This window comes from Aulonocara stuartgranti (genome assembly GCF_965226115.1).
Source record: "Aulonocara stuartgranti genome assembly, chromosome: 3".
Taxonomy (NCBI): Eukaryota; Metazoa; Chordata; class Actinopteri; order Cichliformes; family Cichlidae; genus Aulonocara; species Aulonocara stuartgranti.
The window spans coordinates 79,094,782-79,113,695 of record NC_138941.1 but is presented as its reverse complement, the minus strand read 5'-3'; the positions used below and the strand labels follow the sequence as shown (position 1 = coordinate 79,113,695).

Genomic DNA, 18,914 nt, shown 5'->3' with positions numbered 1-18,914 from the left:
GATTTTCTTACCTGAATGATTAAGCATGCTTTAAAATGTTTCTGTTAAAAAACATGTGTGAACACATCTTTCTCCCAGCAGAATTATTGAAGTGAAACTTTAGCGTTCTGCTGGTGCTACACATCACAAAACATGTTCTCTCATTAACAGATGTCTGTGCTGTCACTTATTATGAAAATGGACATAACCTGGGTTCAAGCGTCCTCTTTTTCCTTCATCTTTGTTAATTACCATAGATCGTAGTGACCACAAAAGATGTGTCATATAATCCCCATAAAAACAGCATTTTTTTATAGAAATGATTATAATACAGATAATTGTCATGTTGAAGAAAAGAAGGAGAGTAGCTCACAAACCCTAAAGGTGGTGGTAATAAACAAATGTTTATTGATAAAAAGACCACACTGTGAAAACAAGTGAAAAAGCTGATTTATGAAGTTTCACACTCTATTTTTACCAAGATGTTTGTGTAGGTTGTCAGTCAGCCAGGTCATGATAATCTAAGGAATTTAAAAAGAAAGCGACCCTTTAATTTACATGGAGACATGGAGCTGCTATTTTTATAATCATCATCACCATTCCATTAATTATTACTCTGTTCAAAGTTAAAAATCCAACAGAGCTGCTCCTAACGCTTAAATTTACCATTCAGATCACAGTCTGAAAAACAAGTAGGTCAAATAGTAATATCCCTAATGGGTCCGACATGTAATTAATTCCAGTTTGTATGAATTCCGACCGAATACCAGAATTCATACTTGATAAAAAAGATGAAATATTAATACCTAATTAAAAAATACGCACTAGGGGGAGACGGGGACGGAATGAGCAAAGCTGCCAGTTATGGAGGGTTTTTCACAAACACATGCACATGTACAAACACACGTAGACATACAATTGTCTTCTTAAGTAAGCTGCTAGTCATATTCTTTTTAGGCTTCTTGGGCAGTTCATTGATCTCCGATCCTCTGTATACACAAGACCCAGAATTAATTTTTGGATTAACTGAAGGATTTTCAGGGAGATATTGCACAACTGCAAAAATTAAATTGAGCCTGATCAAAGAATTGAACTCTTTAAAAAAAAAAAGGGGGAAACTGTAAATGTTAAAAACAAATCATGACCTGGAGGACTGAAAATCCACACAGAGCAGCCTGTTGTAGATGTATCAGTCAGTCAGCTGTGATTGAACTCTGTCTGCAGTCACTCCATCCATCTCTCTGTCTTCAGGTCCTGAGGATGTTGACTATGGTCACGTGGTCATCAAAAGCAAGAAAAAAGCTGGCAAGAGAACAGGTAACCATAGTAATCACTACACTGACACAGCATGGCACTCACTCAATTAAATTAAGTTTTATTTATACAGCGCCAAATCACAACAGCAGTCACCTCAAGGTGCTTTATATTGTAAGGTAGATCCTACAATAATACATACAGAGAAAAACCCAACAATCAAATGACCCCCTATGAGCAGCACTTTGGCGATAGTGGGAAGGAAAAACTCCCTTCTAACAGGAAGAAACCTTCAGTAGAACCAGGCTCAGGGAGGGGCGGGGCCATCTGCTGTGATTGGTTGGGTGAGGGTTAAGGTTACTTTATTTATAGCTGAAGGTAAATTTGCGTTACAGAAAAATGATAGCATCTGGTATTGCTTCACAAACACAGACATGGTAAAACCTGACAAACACATATTCAGTAATTAAACAAAATAAATCAAATCAAATTTTTACAGACCAATTTGCAATTCTCATCAAAGTTCAGTTTGTCATTGATTATGGTCCCAAGTTATTTATATGATTGCACTTATTCTATTTTCTGAATGATAATAAGGGTGATAAACACACCCTTGGGGAGAACCTGTGGAGGAGAAGACTGGGTCAGACAGAACCCCATTTATTCTCACTCTTTGTGACCTGTCAGTTAAAAAATCTAAAATCCAGCCCACCAGATTGTTCTTGATTTCAAACTGTGCTAAAAGTCTTTGAATTAAAATATGGGGCTGTATTGTATTAAAAACAGAAGAAAAATTGATAGATGAAAAGAAGTCTTGCAAAAGTCCCTTTGCTCTCTAGATGTTTGAGAATCAGATTAAGTAGAGTCAAAAGCACATCCTCCACTCCTCTGTTGGGCGTGTATGCAAATTGCATTGTTGTTTTCTCAGGTGTCCTTTGGCCTGTACCAACATAGAGCAGAGCAGCTATCTGAACGCTACCCCAACAGAGGTTGATTATCTTGCTAATAATTTACCTTCTAACTTCATCTGACTCTGGATACTTTGAAAAATAGTGCCTCAAATCAGAAGTACTTGACTCCCTGGTATAATTCTCAATCACATGTAACAGTCAGAGTGGTGTGGTGTCTCTTTAATGCAACCTAAGTCAAGGGTTTATGATGTCATTAGTATGCGCCACTGCCCTCTATGTGATTACGGGAACAATGTGCTTGCACACAAGTGCATGGAGAGAGACGGACTTTATATGTTTTACCTCTCCAGAAACTTTTGCATGAACACTGTGTGTCATGTTTGATAAGCAGCAGTCGTTCAACCGGGCCTTGTATGGTTGTTGAAGAGAATGTGCATTAAAGGATACGCTGTGGAATTCCCAGTACCAGTGTGATTGTGTGTTCTTCCTACTATCCTGCTAAGTTCTCTACCACCTCCTCTCAACCACTGAACACAACCCAACATTACAAAAGGTACATCTTCTCTTGGACCTCAGTGTGCAGTCTCTTTGAGCAGCTGATGATTTATACATTAAAAGGTACATCGCGGCAAAGTGGATGTCTGCCATACTTCATGGAAACAGACCACGCTGGCCTAGACGCAGACGTCGGGCGGATCACTGGATCATTATTATAGTGTATATTTCAAACTAATTCATTATTGATTCTCGCTGGCTTAACAGTTCTCATTAGGAAGCTGTTTTTAAGTGAATTTGACTTGAAAAGGTGATACTCATACACAGTTATTCATAAGTTTAGATGTATTTTGCAGCTAAACATTTTTGGTTTGGGGTGTTTACTTCTTCTACCTCCGTGTTTCAAAGCGAGATGAAACATTTACTGCTAAAATTAAGAATTCACATGCTTTGGATATTTTTGTGTGATCAGAACTAAATTTGATTTCAGCACAACTGTTACCTTATATAGATTTGGGTCTTAATAAGTGTGTATTATGCCTACTCATCCTGACTTGACTGACGTGTGTGATGATATAGATTTTATGTTACACCCAAACCGACTTACTGCCAGACATAGTACTGCTGACCTTGGGCATAAAGTGCAAAGTCTACAAGCAGAGGTTGATATGCTTCAGCAGTGCCTTCATGAGTCTTTGGACCTCCAGAGGAATATTTTGGAGCAGTGGACTCAACAAAAAAGACCAGTCCCAAAAGTACCAGCTGCCCAGATTACTCACCCTTTTCCTCGGGCACCTGGCCCCACGCAGCCCACCAGGGACCTGTCCCAATCCCAGTCAGATTATCTGGAGCTAAATAATACAATCAGAGTCCTTGCTGCAGCATTTCACCAAGCTAAATTAGAGCCCACTGTGTTCGCTAATGATGGCAGTCTTCACCCAGAAGAATGGCTACAATCAGTTAATGCTTAAAAACCTCGTTAGACCGAGCAAATGCCCAAATCCTCAGAGAACTACCACACTTCCTAGCTAAGGAACCAAGGAAGTGGTTTAGTGTGCTCGGTCCTCATATATCGACTTACGCTAAGTTTTGTGAACTTATCAAGACTATGTTTTTGCCTGCTGACAACCAGGAGCACATTTTGAAAGGCATCATGAACCGTTTCCAGCATCCCGAAGAGCCTCTGCCAACGTTTGTTGCCCATATGCCCAGTGAATTCAGGAGACTGAGGAGCCCACCATCTGAACAGGAGCAAAGCTCATCTGTAAACATGCAGTGGAGAAGTACAGAGTAGCGCTGTACAGGATGCCTGTAAGGTCAGTAATTGACCTAGTGTTGTGTGCCCATGAGCTGCATTCTGTTCTCGGCACCAGCCTTTCACAGCCTTCCCGATTTCAGCTGAAAAACGGAGCTGAGGGAGTTGTTTTAAATGTTCCATGCCTGGTGTTACATCTCGCACATACACTAACTGTTCCACTGATTTTCAGGGAGCTCGACATTCTCCCAGGTCGGCTCCGGAGCTTCCCCAAATGCTGCCTCCTGATCACCATCCAGTAGCTCAGCCTGCAGATCCAGATGGAACTGACCCTGTCAGGGAGACAAAACCAGCTGGCAGGAGGCGGGGGAACTTCAGGGGGGGGAGAGTGTTTCACAGGGGCAACCCTCCCCCCAGCCAATAAGTCAGCTCTCGTTGCCTATGTCACACCCAAGTGTGACACCTGTGCTCAATCACGTTGAAGATGGAGCTTCGCAATCATCGTGGAACACCCCTCTCAGAGTTAAAGTAAACTTTAATGGGCAGCTCTGGATGCCACACTAGATAAAGGTGCATCTCTTTCAGCAGTAAATGCAGACCTGTTACCTGAAAAAAAACAAAATCAGTCATTAAAGAATCCGTGGGATTCTCCACCCATAAGACTGGCCAGTGGCACTAACTGCAGTCCATTAGGAATAACCTGGTTAACCATTGGATTCATGGGCAAGCGAGTCTATCAGCAGTTTGTGATAGTGCAGGACCTGTCATCCCCCTTTGTTCTTGGGATGGACTTTATGAGTCGCACTTCACTAACAATACATGTCCCAACAAGAACTGTAATTATGGATGATAAGCCCCCATGTCATGATGAACTCTGTGAAAATGGCTTTGTGGAAGCTGATTTTGATTGTGGAACAATGACTCTGCAGGACACTCAGCAGCTCTCTGTCCATGACAAGGCTGCAGAAGCTAACTTGGATTCTGTGGAGAGAGAAAGACTGTTAGAGTTGTTAGAAAGTTACAGCGACCTGTTTGATGGCCACCTTGGTTGCACTTCTCTGTCAGAACATGTCATTGTAACTGGGGATGCAAAGCCTGTTAACTTGCCACCATACCGCACCTCACCAGCTAAAAAGCAAATCGTAGAAGAGCAAGTACAAAAAATGCTACAGGATAACATCATCGAACCTGCATCAGGACTATGGGCAGCTCCCGTGGTGATTGTGAACAAACCCCCAGCAAACCACGGTTCTGTGTTGACTTCCGTCGAATAAAAAAAGCTGACAATTCAATTCAATTCTTTATTTATTTGTCACATGTAGTTATAGCTGGTACAACATACAGTGAAATGTTTTTTCTGGCTAAAAAAGTACTCCCCCCGACTGTGCAAACATGCTAAAAAGGATTTTACATAAGCTAAGAAAAAAAGGAAAAGAAACAAAAGTTAAAAGTAAAAAAAATATATAAAAAAACAATGTAAAAGTCCATATGTTTGTGCTTATAAATATATATCCATGACGTGCAAGATATTGCACTGTAATGATTTGAATGAGAAGACTATAAAAATATACATATTTACATAGTACAGATGTATATAATAAGGTACGGATAAGGTTCAGAGAAGAAAGATAAAGTGCAAATTATGTACTGTGTGTGAGATTGTCCATCATGTTGACCGGTTTGTGTTTTGGTTGAGGAGTCTCACAGTTTGTGGGTAAAAACTCCTCCTGAACCTTTCTGTTCTTGTTTTCAGGCTACAGAGGCGCTTCCCTGACCTCAGTGGCCTGAACAGTTTGTGGGCGGGATGGCTAGAATCCCTAATGATCCTGATGGCCCTGGATCTGCACCTTTCAGCATAGATGTCCTGCAGTGCTGGTAGAGATGTTCCCATAGTGCGTTCAGCTGTGCGCACAACCCTCTGCAGGGCTTTCTGTTGCTGTACTGTGCAGTTCCCGTACCACACCATGATGTTGTTGCACAGGATGCTCTCAATGACACCAGTGTAGAATCTCCTCTGTATATTCTTGGAGATCTTAAACCTCTTTAGACGCCTCAGGTGATAGAGGCGCTGTCTGCCTTTACTAATGAGGAAGTCCGTGTGTGTACTCCAAGTGAGGTCCTCGTTGATGTGGACACCGAGGTATTTGAAGTTGGAGACTCTCTCCACAGGGGTTCCATAGATCTGAATTGGGGTGTGAGTTTTCTCACCTCTCTGTTTTCTGAAGTCAATCACCATCTCCTTTGTTTTACTGATGTTCATGGAGAGGTGATTTGCCTCACACCACTTTGCTAGTCCATCCACCTCACTCTGGTAGGCCGTCTCGTCGTTCCCAGAGATGAGTCCCACCACCACTGTGTCGTCAGCAAACTTCACAATGGAATTAGTGGGGTGTCTGGCCGTGCAGTCCGCAGTGTAGAGGGAGTAGAGAAGGGGGCTCAGTACACATCCCTGGGGGGCCCCTATGTTCAATGAGAGTGTATGGGAGTACACATCCCCTATTCTCACTGACTGTGGTCTCGTGGTCAGGAAGCTATAAATCCACCTGCACAAAGATGTACTGAATCCCAGATCTTGGAGCTTACCCGAGAGGGTGTGGGGAACTATGGTGTTGAATGCTGAGCTGTAATCTATAAACAGCATTCTCACATAGTTCCCACATCCCTCATCTAGATGGCTCAGTGTGGTATGCAGGACCTGTGCTACAGCATCTCCGGTAGATCTGTTTGTCCGGTATGCAAACTGCAGTGAGTCGAAGTCGGGAGGAAGGAGGGAACTGATGAAGGGTTTCATGAGCCTCTCAAAACACTTCATCACTACAGATGTTAGGGCTACTGGGCGATAATCATTTAGGCTGGCTGGGCGGGTGTTCTTCGGGATCGGAACAATCACTGATGTTTTAAAGCAGGTGGGGACTACCTGCTGAGCCAGAGAGGCATTGAAGAGGCTAGTGAAAACTGTGGTCAGCTGATCTGCACATACTCTTAGCACACGTCCCGGTATGCTATCTGGTCCCGCTGCCTTCCTGCAGTTTGTTGCCCTCAGAGCTCTCCTCACGTGATAGATTCTTACCCACTCCTACGAGTGGATGAATCACTGGACTCTTTGTCGAGAGGGAAGATTCTCACAACACTAGACCTCGCTCGAGGTTACTGGCAGGTCCCCATTGCTGAAGAAGCTAAACCAAAGACTGCTTTTATCACGCACTGTGGCCTGTTTCAGTTCAGAGTCCTTACTTTTGGCCTGTGTAACGCCCCTGCAACTTTTCAGCGGCTTATGAACAATGTTCTAGCTGGCCTGATTTATAAGTCCTACGCGGTGTATCTAGATGATATTGTTGTCGCATCACCAACCTTTGAGCAACACCTGCTTGACCTAAAACAGGTCATTGGTAGGCTTAAGTCAGGCTTAAGTTAGGCTTAAACATGATAAATAAGTCAGTTAGATAACTTCAAAATGTTATTATTTGACTTTTTCCAGTGTTTTATTTGTTCCTGAGTAAATCGGTTTGCCTGAGATTAAAGTTATAGTTTTACACAGCTGAATAAACGTCAAACAGAAAACTGATTAAAAAGAAGTGTGAGATGGTAGAGAATTTACGCCAGTGTCCTGTTATATTTTAGATAGTAAGGAGCAGACGGTTGAGTTTATCAAACTCCACCAAGACAGCGGTGATGCAAATATGAAGGCTAGACCGTCCAATTTCACAGCCTCGCACTTCCGGCCTTCTCAGTCTTCGGAGGACCCGGCCCACGTAGACCATGAAGGCCGGTCTACGTGGGCAGCTGCTTTTACTTTGGGATACATAATAATCAGCACTGACTCAGAGGTGTGTGTATCCACGAATCCCTCTGTGTGTGTGTGTGTGTATATGTGTGTGTTGTACACCGTAATTTCTGCAGAGGCCTGTAAGTGGAGCGAGGAGCACCACTGAGCTAACCTGGAAGATATAAACATGTGAAACACACATACAGGTGTGCGATACTCTAATCCTGTGTGTGTATGTTTGTTACAGAGCAGTCAGCTGATCCATGTGCTGTGTACTCATCAGTGAGAGCAGGTAACATTTACATACAGGAGTATTTAAATAAAGGTCAGAGGTGAACAGCTGACATCAGTGATGTTTGTCTCTGAACAGGAAGCTGAGGACACACTCGGTCTGATGGACGACCTTCATCCTTCACTCTGCTCCTCTTTCAGAGCCTGCTGAGGCATCATCAGTTATTCCTGAATCTTCATTAGACAGTGGTGATCATGGAGGAGAAAGGTTCTACTTTAAGTATTAGTTTTGCTCTTTTCATTCTTCTGCAAACATGTGAATGACTTTAAAGGACCCATATATATGTATTAAAGGAAGGACCTGCGTTTAATAAAAGTTTGTTTAAAACATCCCAGATGTGACTGTGTCTGTTAAATTTGACTGCCTGAATGATTTGATAATCATTTGATTGTTGGGTTTTTACCTGTATGTATTATTGTAGGGTCTACCTTACAATATAAAGAACCTTTGGGCAACTGTTGTTGTGATTTGGTGCTATATAAATAAAATTGAATTGAATTGAGTACTCGAGCATGCTGGTTGATATTGTAACAGTTGGTGAAATGTTAGTATTTGACCACTAGGTGGAGCTCTTGTAATGATAATGTAATTAACGCATTTTATTTTGAATGTTTTATTTTTATGTTGAGTATGTTAACATTTTCCTATTTGCATACCGGATTGGTATACAGTTAATTTGACACATGGAAAATAACCGGTTAATTTTGTAAGTGTAAGGTAAGGGCAGAGGTCACTTCCTGTTTTGGGAAGTAAGGTCAGAGAAGCTGCTCATAGTGACGGTCTGGCCGTGGGAATGTCAAAGAAGAAATAACAAGTCCTAAGTTCTAAAAACACCGGTTTGTCTACTTGCAGGCCAAAGTGGTATGTTTGTTTATATTTTGTGAATTTTATATTGCAATATGTTTTAATGCTGAAATATAATTTCCTTGTACACCTGTATTTACCAGTTCCATAGTGTACCTGTGTACGTTAAGAGAAGCACAGTAAACATCAGTAAAGAAGAACTCTTGTGTCTCTCGTGTCATGATTCGGCTGTGTGCAGGCTGGATGAGGACCCAATCGCAAACTCACAGAGGCAGGAATGAACTCAAAATTCACAGCTTTATTGCTGGAGAGCAGAACCATACAAATTAAACCAGGAAACTATAACGTGGATCATTTTCCATCTTAACCCTCTGCGGTCGACGGATGCGCCGACACGTCAAAATCACATGACCAATTTAAGACGACACAGCCACAAGATAGTGATGGGATTTCTGCCTCTTTTTGGAGAACTGGCTCTTTCGGCTCGGCTCATTATAAAGAGCCGGCTCTTTCAGCTCCCAACCGGCTCTTCAGGTTGTTTTGTTGGTCGAAAGTAACGGACTTCAGACTATATACCAGTTCTTGAATTGTGTCGATGGGCCACGTAAAACCAGAGTTATGATAAAAAATACACATAATGTTTTTTTCTGAACAAAACAGCGGCGTTTACAGCAGGAAGAACGGTAAAAACTGCGTTTTCTACAGACAGCGCTAGCAACCACTCTCCGCTTGCGCGTGAAAAAATGAAAAAGAAAAAACCCTCCTTCCCCATTGGTGTTAGAGTTTACCATGTCAGCCAATCAAAAAATGTTTTGTTGCTTTAATTAATTTATTATCAACAACAACATAAAATCATGCACAAAAGAAATTACTAATGTAAAAAAACAAAGTGGATTTATTTATATGTTTACATATAAATATATGTGGTGGCCCCTAGAGACAAAGCAGTGGAAGAGTAAAACTAAACACGATGAACACAGGAACACCAGACCTCTTCAACATAAAACAGGAAACATAAGACGCAGACATGAAACACATGAAGGGGAAGGGAGACTTGACATGGGCGGAAGACACAAGGGGAATCTAATAACGAAGAACTAGAACAACCTAGGCATGATAAAAAATGAACTTAGAAAACCTGAAGGGCTTAAACATAAACTAAAACTCAAAATGCTGGGTCAAAAGACCTGGATCGTGACATCGCGTGTATGTGTACAAGCCTGCCCTAAACACATCAGGGTTACTAAATGGACAATCAGTGACTTCCTGACCCCATCTTTTTTTTACAGAGCCGGATCTTTCGGCTCCCAACAGGCTGTTTTGTTCCTTTAATTAATTTATTATTAACAACAATATATAATATATAATATAAAATTATGCACAGAAGGAATAACTAATGTAAAAAAAGTGGTTTTATTTATATACCTTTATATATAAATATATGCGGTGGCCCCTAGAGACAAAGCACGTACAAACTCCAAAACACATTTCTAACGTTAACTGAACTTCCAAAACAGAGCTACCTCGATCACTTAAATTACACAATTGAAAGCATGTGTGTATTGTTTGTGTATTTATACACAAGCACTCATATGTATTCAAATAATTCAAAGAAAATGTTCATTTACCTGTTACTACCACACACCAAAACCGGTCGTTGGTACTTCCTTGCTTGTGTAGCCACTAGGTAACAAAAGCTCAACACTGCCCCCTAGCATCCTGGAGCACTTCTGTTGTCTTTTGTACGTGTTTTGAGTTTTTATGTGCTTCTGAGTTTTTAAGTGTTTTGGAGTTTTTATGTGTTTTGGAGTTTGTACGTGTTTTTTGTCTCTAGGGTACTGTAAATATACTTTTATTTATTCACTCCACATAAAATGTAATAAATAAATCATATAATACAAAAACCAACTATTTAAATTTCAACTTTTAACTATTTAAATTTTCAGCTTTTTCCTTTTAAACAAATTTAAAGTGAAACAACACAAAACACTGCAAACCACAACACAATTAAATATAAATTAAACTATGAAAACAAAAAGAAGATGCACATTCTCTGCATGAATAAACTTTCTGAATCCTTTATCATCTGCAACTGAAAATAGTTGTGGATGATTACTATACCTTTCTAATGTGACGTTGTTGTCTCTCTTTCTCTCTCTCTCCCTCCCGCTCTGTTCCTGTGCTACTGGGAGTGTAACTACTGCCCCTCCCCCCTCTGCCCAGCGCAAAGCACACGGCTCGAGAAAGAAAAAAAAACCTACACTGGTGTCGTTCACTTCAAAGAGCCGGCTCTAAGAGCCGTTTCGTTCGCAACCGACACATCACTAGTGTGCGCTGCGTGTGGTGTAGGCGTGTGCATGTGTGCCCCGGTCACAGCTCCTTTCAGCATGGCCGGAGGTAAGTCACTTGCCACATTGCTGTCAGCTGATTAAAGTTTGTTCAGACCCCTAGCTGCAATGTGAAGATAGTCACACCGCCATGTAATTATATAATATATATAATATATATAATAATGATTATTTGGTAATTTGGGATACATGATTTTTGTTCCACTTCTCACGTGTGCACCACTTTGTGTTGGTCTTTCATGTGGAATTCCAATAAAATTGATTCATGTTTGTGACTGTAATGTGACAAAATGTGGGAAAGTTCAAGGGGGCCGAATACTTTTGCAATCCACTGTATGAATGATAAATGGTCCTCATGAGGAGACGAGGACATGGAGGAGGCAGCAGCTCTTAGAGCTGAAAGAACAACAGCAGCTTAGTGAATGAAACAGCAGCTGGAGATTCAAGGTTCTTTATTTGTCACATGCATAGTTATACAAGTATAACACACAGTGAAATGTAGCCTGACACGCTCCTCGACATGTGCAAAAAAAAAAAAATATATATATATATATAGAGTATATACACTTGGTGAATGTGCAGTAGTAGCAGCAAGCAGGTGAATTCTGTACATTAATATGAATAGACATCTGACTATTTTACAGGATAGACAATATAAACATATTTAAAATTAAAGGAATTTGGAATGTACATTGTGCCTGGGTTTAGAGTGTCTGGAAGAGAGTCCTGTCTCAGTCAGTTATAGATGATGTGAGAGCTTTGTCATAAACAGGACGAGCTGTTAATGTCATAGAATTGTCAGCTGTATGAAAAAGGCTTATAGTTACTTAATGGCAAACGTTCAAACTGAACTAAACAGTCACAGATTCATGTAGTGACTGTGTGCACAACGTTACAATTAATAATGATACATTTGTTCCAACAGCCTCTATGAAACGGATCTTTGTATTTTTCCATGTAACACAGTGGAGTATGAAACATGTACACTAGGGCTGTGCGATATGACCAAAATCTCATATCCCGATATAAGAATTCTATCGTCCGGTAACGATATAAATCACAAAAATGTAACATTTTCTGTAAATTCTGTGAATCTCGGGCAGCTCGACTTGCGTGAAGTGTTTCCAGCTGCGCGTCATGTACCTGGAGTCGAGTGTTTTAACCGATGCTGAAACGATACATTTTAGACATAAGTTGTAACGGCCGCCGTTTTCTTTGTGAGTATTTATTACACGGCGTGCTGCGCTGAAAAGCCTGTTCTAACTTTTGAGTCTAAGGTTTATTTTTCAGCACCTGGCGGCTCTTTTTTACTTCTCATGCGTAAGTAATCTGCTCTTTCACGTGATTCAGTTTATTTTGAAAAGTCTCAAAAGGATCTTGAGCTTTATTGTGAAAGGTTTATGTGGAACATAAACAAGCGGACTGGCGATGGTGTTACCGTCGTTGTTGCTAACCACAACGCATAAAAACAGGCGCTTGTCCGTCGGTAGTGTGGTTACATTAAATATAAGCGAAAGAGAGAACTTCTAGAAATTAATAACTACAGTGACATCAAAACCATGAACAAATATTGCCGTAAACTGTTTATTTTGCGACACCACGAAACAAACGATAGCGTGAAATGAAACGATAGATGTTTTTATATCGTCATCAGATATATATCGTTATATTGAACAGCCCTAATGCCCACAGTTTAATAAAACTGTAAAATGATAAAAATGTTTTACAAACAGACTAATTTGTTAGCACAGCCTGTTAGGAGCAGCCATTTACTTGTAGTGCTGAGTATAAATGTACTTGTACCATTAGATGTTATTTGAATGACATCATTGTGTACTTTTAGTTTCATGTACAGTTAGCATTTATGGTTGGCTTTTGTATCCTGTACACTGTTAAAGGTGTCCAGTCTTTGGGGAGGAAACAGCTGTGATGTTGTTCCACTGTCACAAACACACCTACATGAAGTACACAAGTGAAAGAGCTTTGTTGGATTCCAGAGACACACTCTGTATGTTAAAGGCTCTCACACACACACACAGACACACACACACACACACACACACAGACACACACACACACACGCACACACACACGCACACGCACACGCACACACACGCACACAGACACACGCACACACACGCACACATACGCACAGACACACACACACACACGCACACACACGCACACGCACACGCACACGCACACGCACGCACGCACACACACACACACGCACACATACGCACACATACGCACACGCACGCACACACACACATACGCGCACGCACACACACACACACACACACGCGCACACACACACACACGCACATGCACACACACGTTTCTGTCTGTATTTCCGTGGACGTCACTTGCCAGCTGTCACTGAATGTCTCCCACGAGCACGTTTAGCTTTTTTAATGTTTTGCCCACTTGTTGCCCACTTGTTGCCCACTTGTTGCCCACTTGTTGCCCACTTGTTGCCCACTTGTTGCCCACTTGCACCTTTTTGTTTTTGTCTAAACCTGCACAAAGACAGAAATGTGGCATGAGGCCAGTCTCAGCGGTGCATTCACAGCACTATATTTTCCATTCTGCCGATTATTAATAATGAAGCCTGTTATTAAAGAAGCACTAATAATACTGGAGCTGTTAACACACACGCTTACACACATGTGAGCAGGAAAAGTATCTTTATTCAAATGCAGGTTTAAACCTCAGGACCAGCCACACCTTCTTCAAACTGTGAGACGAAGAATACAAGTTAGTAAAAGCTCAAAGTTCTTTGCATTGATGCTGTGAACATGAACGTGTGTGAAAGGTGTGTGTTGTTACAGCTTCGTACCTGCAGCTCACGAGACAAACATGTATTGGGTCTCAGCCTGGTCACCTGACAGAAACATGGTAGAAAAACATGAACGTGTCATTTCTCTGAGTCACTGATGGAAACATCAGCTTGTATGAACTGTTCAGTCTGATGGATCCTCTGAAGTGTGTCAGTGTGCTGTTGGAGTAAAGCTTAGTTAGACTTGGACCTGGTTGGTAGTAGTCATAGATCTTGACCACGGCTGGCTTCAGGTTGTCCACTGGGAGCTCCTGGATGATCTCTAAGCTGTGGTTGATGGGTGTGTCCTTTGATAACTGGACGAGACAGAAACAATCGCAGACACAGTTTGTACCAAAGATCATCATCTGGTGTCCCCACGGTGACTTTCACTTACCTCCTCTAAGTACACCAGAACGTGATCCTCCTTTTGCTCAACACGACTCACCAGGAGGCCACGTTTGAGCTGTGAGGAGATGACATCATTTTATTATTATCCTCACAATTATCACATGAGATGCACTCGTTGGTAGAATCTGTCTAATTACTCACACTCTTCAAAGACTCGGGGTCTGGGGAAAATCCAGAGAGCATTTTGATGTCCAGGATCACCATGTTTGTAGTTTCCTCCTTTCCACTGTACCTGTGTTTGAACAGTGTGATTATACTGACCTGTGTGCACACTTGCTTTTCATCTACCAGCAGTTCCTCCACACGGGTAAAGAGCGCTCCTCTAACCTGTCACATACTTACAGTGATTGTATTTGCACAGTGAATTTGGGTCGAGCAGATTCACTGGTGTTGACCTCTAGATGGACTTTCACACTGAGAGTGGTGACATCAGCAGGTGTTGGGATGTTGTAGGTGGCAGAAATCTGGGAAACACACTTGGGTCACGTGTGGAACAGAACTAATCACACCTCAATGCACCCTGCTGTCACTGTTCTACACCATGACACATATTAGCACACATACTTTTATAGTCATACCTATATGTCTATATTCATCTTAATATGAGGATCTCTGTTATATCTACACTCATTTATACGAGTGCTTGATGTTTGTTGTATATTTGCTGCTATGACAACTCAGTTTCCCTCTGGGATTAATAGTTTCCCTGATTCTGATACAGACAGAAAGTTCATTTATTTTTGCTCAGTTCTCCAATTTAGTTTAAAATAGCATTGTACTCTCTACAGTTATTACTGCCAGGTCTAATGTCTTTATTGTGTATGACAATACATGTGCAAGATGAGCTTTATTACATGTGACAATGCTAATGCTCTCTGAAGTTGTATAAGGAAAAAGAAAAAGAAGAAACCCTTTCTCTGACATCAACCAGGAGCTTCTCACGTGATGCTGTCACTGACCTGCACTGAAGCACATGCAGTGCCCTTCACCTCCAGGCTGTATTTTCCTGACACGTCCTGCAGCGCCTCCTCCTGGTAGAGCAGTTTGTTGCCCTGATTTACATCAAACGTCAGCTGACTGCTGGGAGCCTGAACTGTCACTGTGCTCCAACCTTCAGCACTGAACACCAGAGTGGAGTAGAGAGCCAGAGCCTGAAGAGCCACCACCGTGTCCTACAGGATGGATTCATTGTGGTTAACACACACAGCATGTGTCTCCATATTTCATGGGCTTAAGTGGAATAGACATTAAGTTAAAACAGCCTGTGTCACTTTGAGACCCTCTCACAAAAGAGATCCTTAAACTCAAGTTTTCCAAAGTTCACTTCCTGGTTAAATAAACGTTAAACAGGTTAAAATATCTTTAACTGAGAATTATCAAAGTATAGAAATTACAGGTATAAACTCGCAGGTGATCTGTTATTTACAGGCTGTTACGTGTAGTTGGTGTACAGAAGTCTGAGGTAACATTGCTATTCTGTAAAAACAATGAATTTTTAGACAAAACTTGTCATGTTCTAACTAAAGAATAAAAACTTCTCTGCCTGGCTAAAACAAATCTGTTTTACATATCTGATAGAAAACTGAAAGCTTCAGTATTATTTCTTCTGTCCCTGGTTTTGTCTAAGACTGTACTCAAAGATGAGCTTCATGCTGTTCGGGTGGTGTCGTACCTGAGTGGAGGAGAAGCCTCCGTAATAGTTCTGCTGCCCAGTCAGCCACCTGATAATACCAGAGGCATATCCCAGATCCTCAGCAGTCGGGGAGGCGCTGAGTTTGGCCAACAGCACATAAGAACTGATCTCCACTGACAGGGAGGCTGATGTTTCTGCTGCTGTCTGAGACCAGTAGAGGAAACCTCCTACAAACACAATAACAGTCACAGTGATGCTAATAAAGCCTGAATGATGTCCTGCTAAAGGATGACTCACCTTCCCTCACTGCAACTGTGTCTAAGTGCTGCAGAAGGTGAGCTCGGGTCTCCACGTCTCCTGCCAGAGTGAACACATAGGCCAGCAGAGCTGTAGTGTAGGTGTTGCTCAGGTCACTGAGAGACTCCTTGAGACAAGCCAGGCTCTGGATCATCACAGGATCCTTTAAAAGATCAAAACAAAGAACTTTAATGGACAAACAGAAACCTTCTTTCATTAAACCCAGTGTGAGAAGAATAGGAGGCAGAGTTCCTGATTCAGTCACTCAAAACATCAGCGTGATAATAGAAAACACAGCAATTAGAGGAAAGTACAGATCAAGCAAAGACTGGAGCAATCTTCTAGTAGTATTTACAATATAAAAAACATATTGAAAAAACACTGTACAGGTTGGGTGGTGATACCAGTCCTTGCTGGTGAGAGTTCAGGTATGTGGATGACCTGGGTGAAAATCAATTCTCAGGACGTTCCACAATTCACAGATCACATTAACTCGGTGGAACGACACATCAAATTCACCAGGGAGGATATGAAAAGTGTCAGGTTAGTCTTCTTAGACTGTGAGATTTCCATCAGTAATGGAGGACATTTAAAAGCTGATGTGTACCGTAAACCTAAGCTCCAGCCGATCCAGGAGAGAAGGACAACTGCTGCCTAAGTGAAAACCTGTAGTGATCCCGTATGTGTCAGGAGTATCAGAACAGCTGAGGCACATTTTTTTCTAAACACTGTGTCTCTGTGGCTTTTAAACCACAAAACACGCTGCGCCAAAAATTGGTCCACCCCGACACAAACAGAGTAACATAGTGTACGGTGTTAAGTTCCAGGAGGATTGCCAGGATCTATACATCGGGGAAATCGAACAACCTCTGGCTAAGAGGATGGCACAACACAGAGGAGCAACCTCGTCAGGCCAGGACTCTGCAGTCTATTCACACCTGTAGGCCAGTGGACACTCTTTCAATGATGCTGGTTTGAGTGTAGGGTCAAGGAGGCCATTTACGTGAAAAAGGAAAGACCATCTCTGAATCGAGGAGGGGCCTAAGGGTACATCTTTTGCTATCTTACAATGCTGTGATTGCAGCTATTCCCCAACTCTCTGTGAATGGTACTGATGGCCATTGATCAGTGGTCTTTGATCAGTGGGTTTTGGTCAGTGGTTGTTGATCAATGGTCATGAGAATTTGCATAATTATGATTAAGGAACTGACCTCCCAGCCACTGGTTCCTTCAGTGGGCTGGTTTCAGTCATTATGCAAATGTACTGTTTATAAGATTGAAACCTGCAGTCAGCTGAGACTGAAGACGTCACCTGGATGAGTGACGAAACGTTTCTCCCACTGAAAACATCCAGATGAACAGAATCAACTTTTTGGGGTATATGTAATATATATATTAGATTGTATATTATATTGTTGGTTTATACACTTTTGTGTATGTATTTATATATGCATACCAGCTCAGACGTCGCCCGGATCAACTACTGGAACAAGAAGGCATTGGTGGGCAAGAGATGAAAATAAGGCGTTGTTGGAATGCTACTATACAAGTAACCCTGGCAGAAGGGGTTACATGAATAGGATGAGGGACCTATGGAATTCCCAGCACCCACACTGACAGCGAAACAACTAATAGCTCAGTGTTCCAACATTCGAAAGAAGGGTATTGCTCTCACAGCTAGAGATTGTCGAAGTGCAACACAAATGCTACGGCAAGGGGGAGCCAGGACGCCAGGCCAGGGGGGGGAGATGTCATCACCGCCACCCGAGATTTGTACCAAGCCCCAAGTGCTATAGTGCAAGAGGAAGTGACCTGAAAGATAGGATCATGGCAAAACTTGAAAACTGGAATCCCCGTAGCTGGTTACCAAGATGTGAAGATCTGCTAGATGATGTAAATGCGATACATACAGCCACGATTATCGAAACTAACAAGCTGATCTACAGTACAGCAGCAGTGATCAGAAAGATGCTTGGCAACAGGTTGAACAGCCACAAGAAGGAGACTAGAGGCTAAGATCAAGGAGGGAGGTTAGCCAACTATCGGAGCTGCAGACAGGTGTGACAAAGACGGTGCCCAAGAAGAAGTATAGCAAGCTGTCCATGGAAACTGCCAAACAACGACTAACAGCCTTGGCCAGCACCTTGCCATACACTAGTATGGCTCACGTCTACTGGTGGAAGAAGCTGACTGCACTCCATGAGTGTCTGGCAGCACAAATGAACCAGCTGTTAGTTGACGAGAGACACCCAGAATGGCTAACTGTAGGGCGGACAGTCCTGAAGGGATCGGTCCCATCGGTCCAATCCAACTACTGACCAATAACCTGCCTCAGTACCACATGGAAGCTCCTGTCAGGCATCATAGTGGCTAAGATGAACAGACACATGTTCCTGTGCCCCACTCATTGGCAAGAATACCAGAGGTGCAAAACACCAGCTACTTGTAACAATCAGCCGAGACTGCCTGGATTGATTACAAGAGGGTCTATGACTTAATGCCCCACAGCTGTATCTTGGAATGCCTAGACCTGTACAAGATCAACAGGACTTTAAGAACCTTCATCAAGAACTCAATGGGAATGTGGCATACAACACTAGAGGCCAACTTCAAGCCCATAGCACAATCATCATCTATCAAGGAGATGCTCT

At 42.1% G+C, this 18,914-nt stretch overlaps 1 protein-coding gene and 1 long non-coding RNA gene across 2 annotated transcripts in view; one reads left to right on the top strand and one right to left on the bottom strand.

Moving 5' to 3' along the window:
- Positions 1-1,224: 1,224 nt before the first annotated feature.
- On the top strand, positions 1,225-8,279 carry LOC309703856. Its single transcript, XR_014276056.1, has 3 exons — positions 1,225-1,296; positions 7,908-7,952; positions 8,031-8,279. It is a non-coding gene; the product is annotated as an uncharacterized lncRNA (long non-coding RNA).
- A 5,503-nt stretch (positions 8,280-13,782) lies between these two features.
- Positions 13,783-18,914, bottom strand: part of LOC309702883 (alpha-2-macroglobulin-like) — a 66,118-nt gene continuing 60,986 nt past the window's right edge. The window contains exons 29-37 of the mRNA XM_082527520.1: positions 16,264-16,426; positions 16,006-16,193; positions 15,293-15,505; positions 14,676-14,797; positions 14,475-14,565; positions 14,320-14,388; positions 14,134-14,239; positions 13,944-13,988; positions 13,783-13,841 (exon numbers count right to left, since the gene is read on the bottom strand). Coding sequence (XP_082383646.1) covers positions 13,951-13,988; positions 14,134-14,239; positions 14,320-14,388; positions 14,475-14,565; positions 14,676-14,797; positions 15,293-15,505; positions 16,006-16,193; positions 16,264-16,426 — 990 coding nt within the window. The 3' untranslated portion in view covers positions 13,783-13,841; positions 13,944-13,950. The remainder of the gene's footprint in view (positions 13,842-13,943; positions 13,989-14,133; positions 14,240-14,319; positions 14,389-14,474; positions 14,566-14,675; positions 14,798-15,292; positions 15,506-16,005; positions 16,194-16,263; positions 16,427-18,914) is intronic.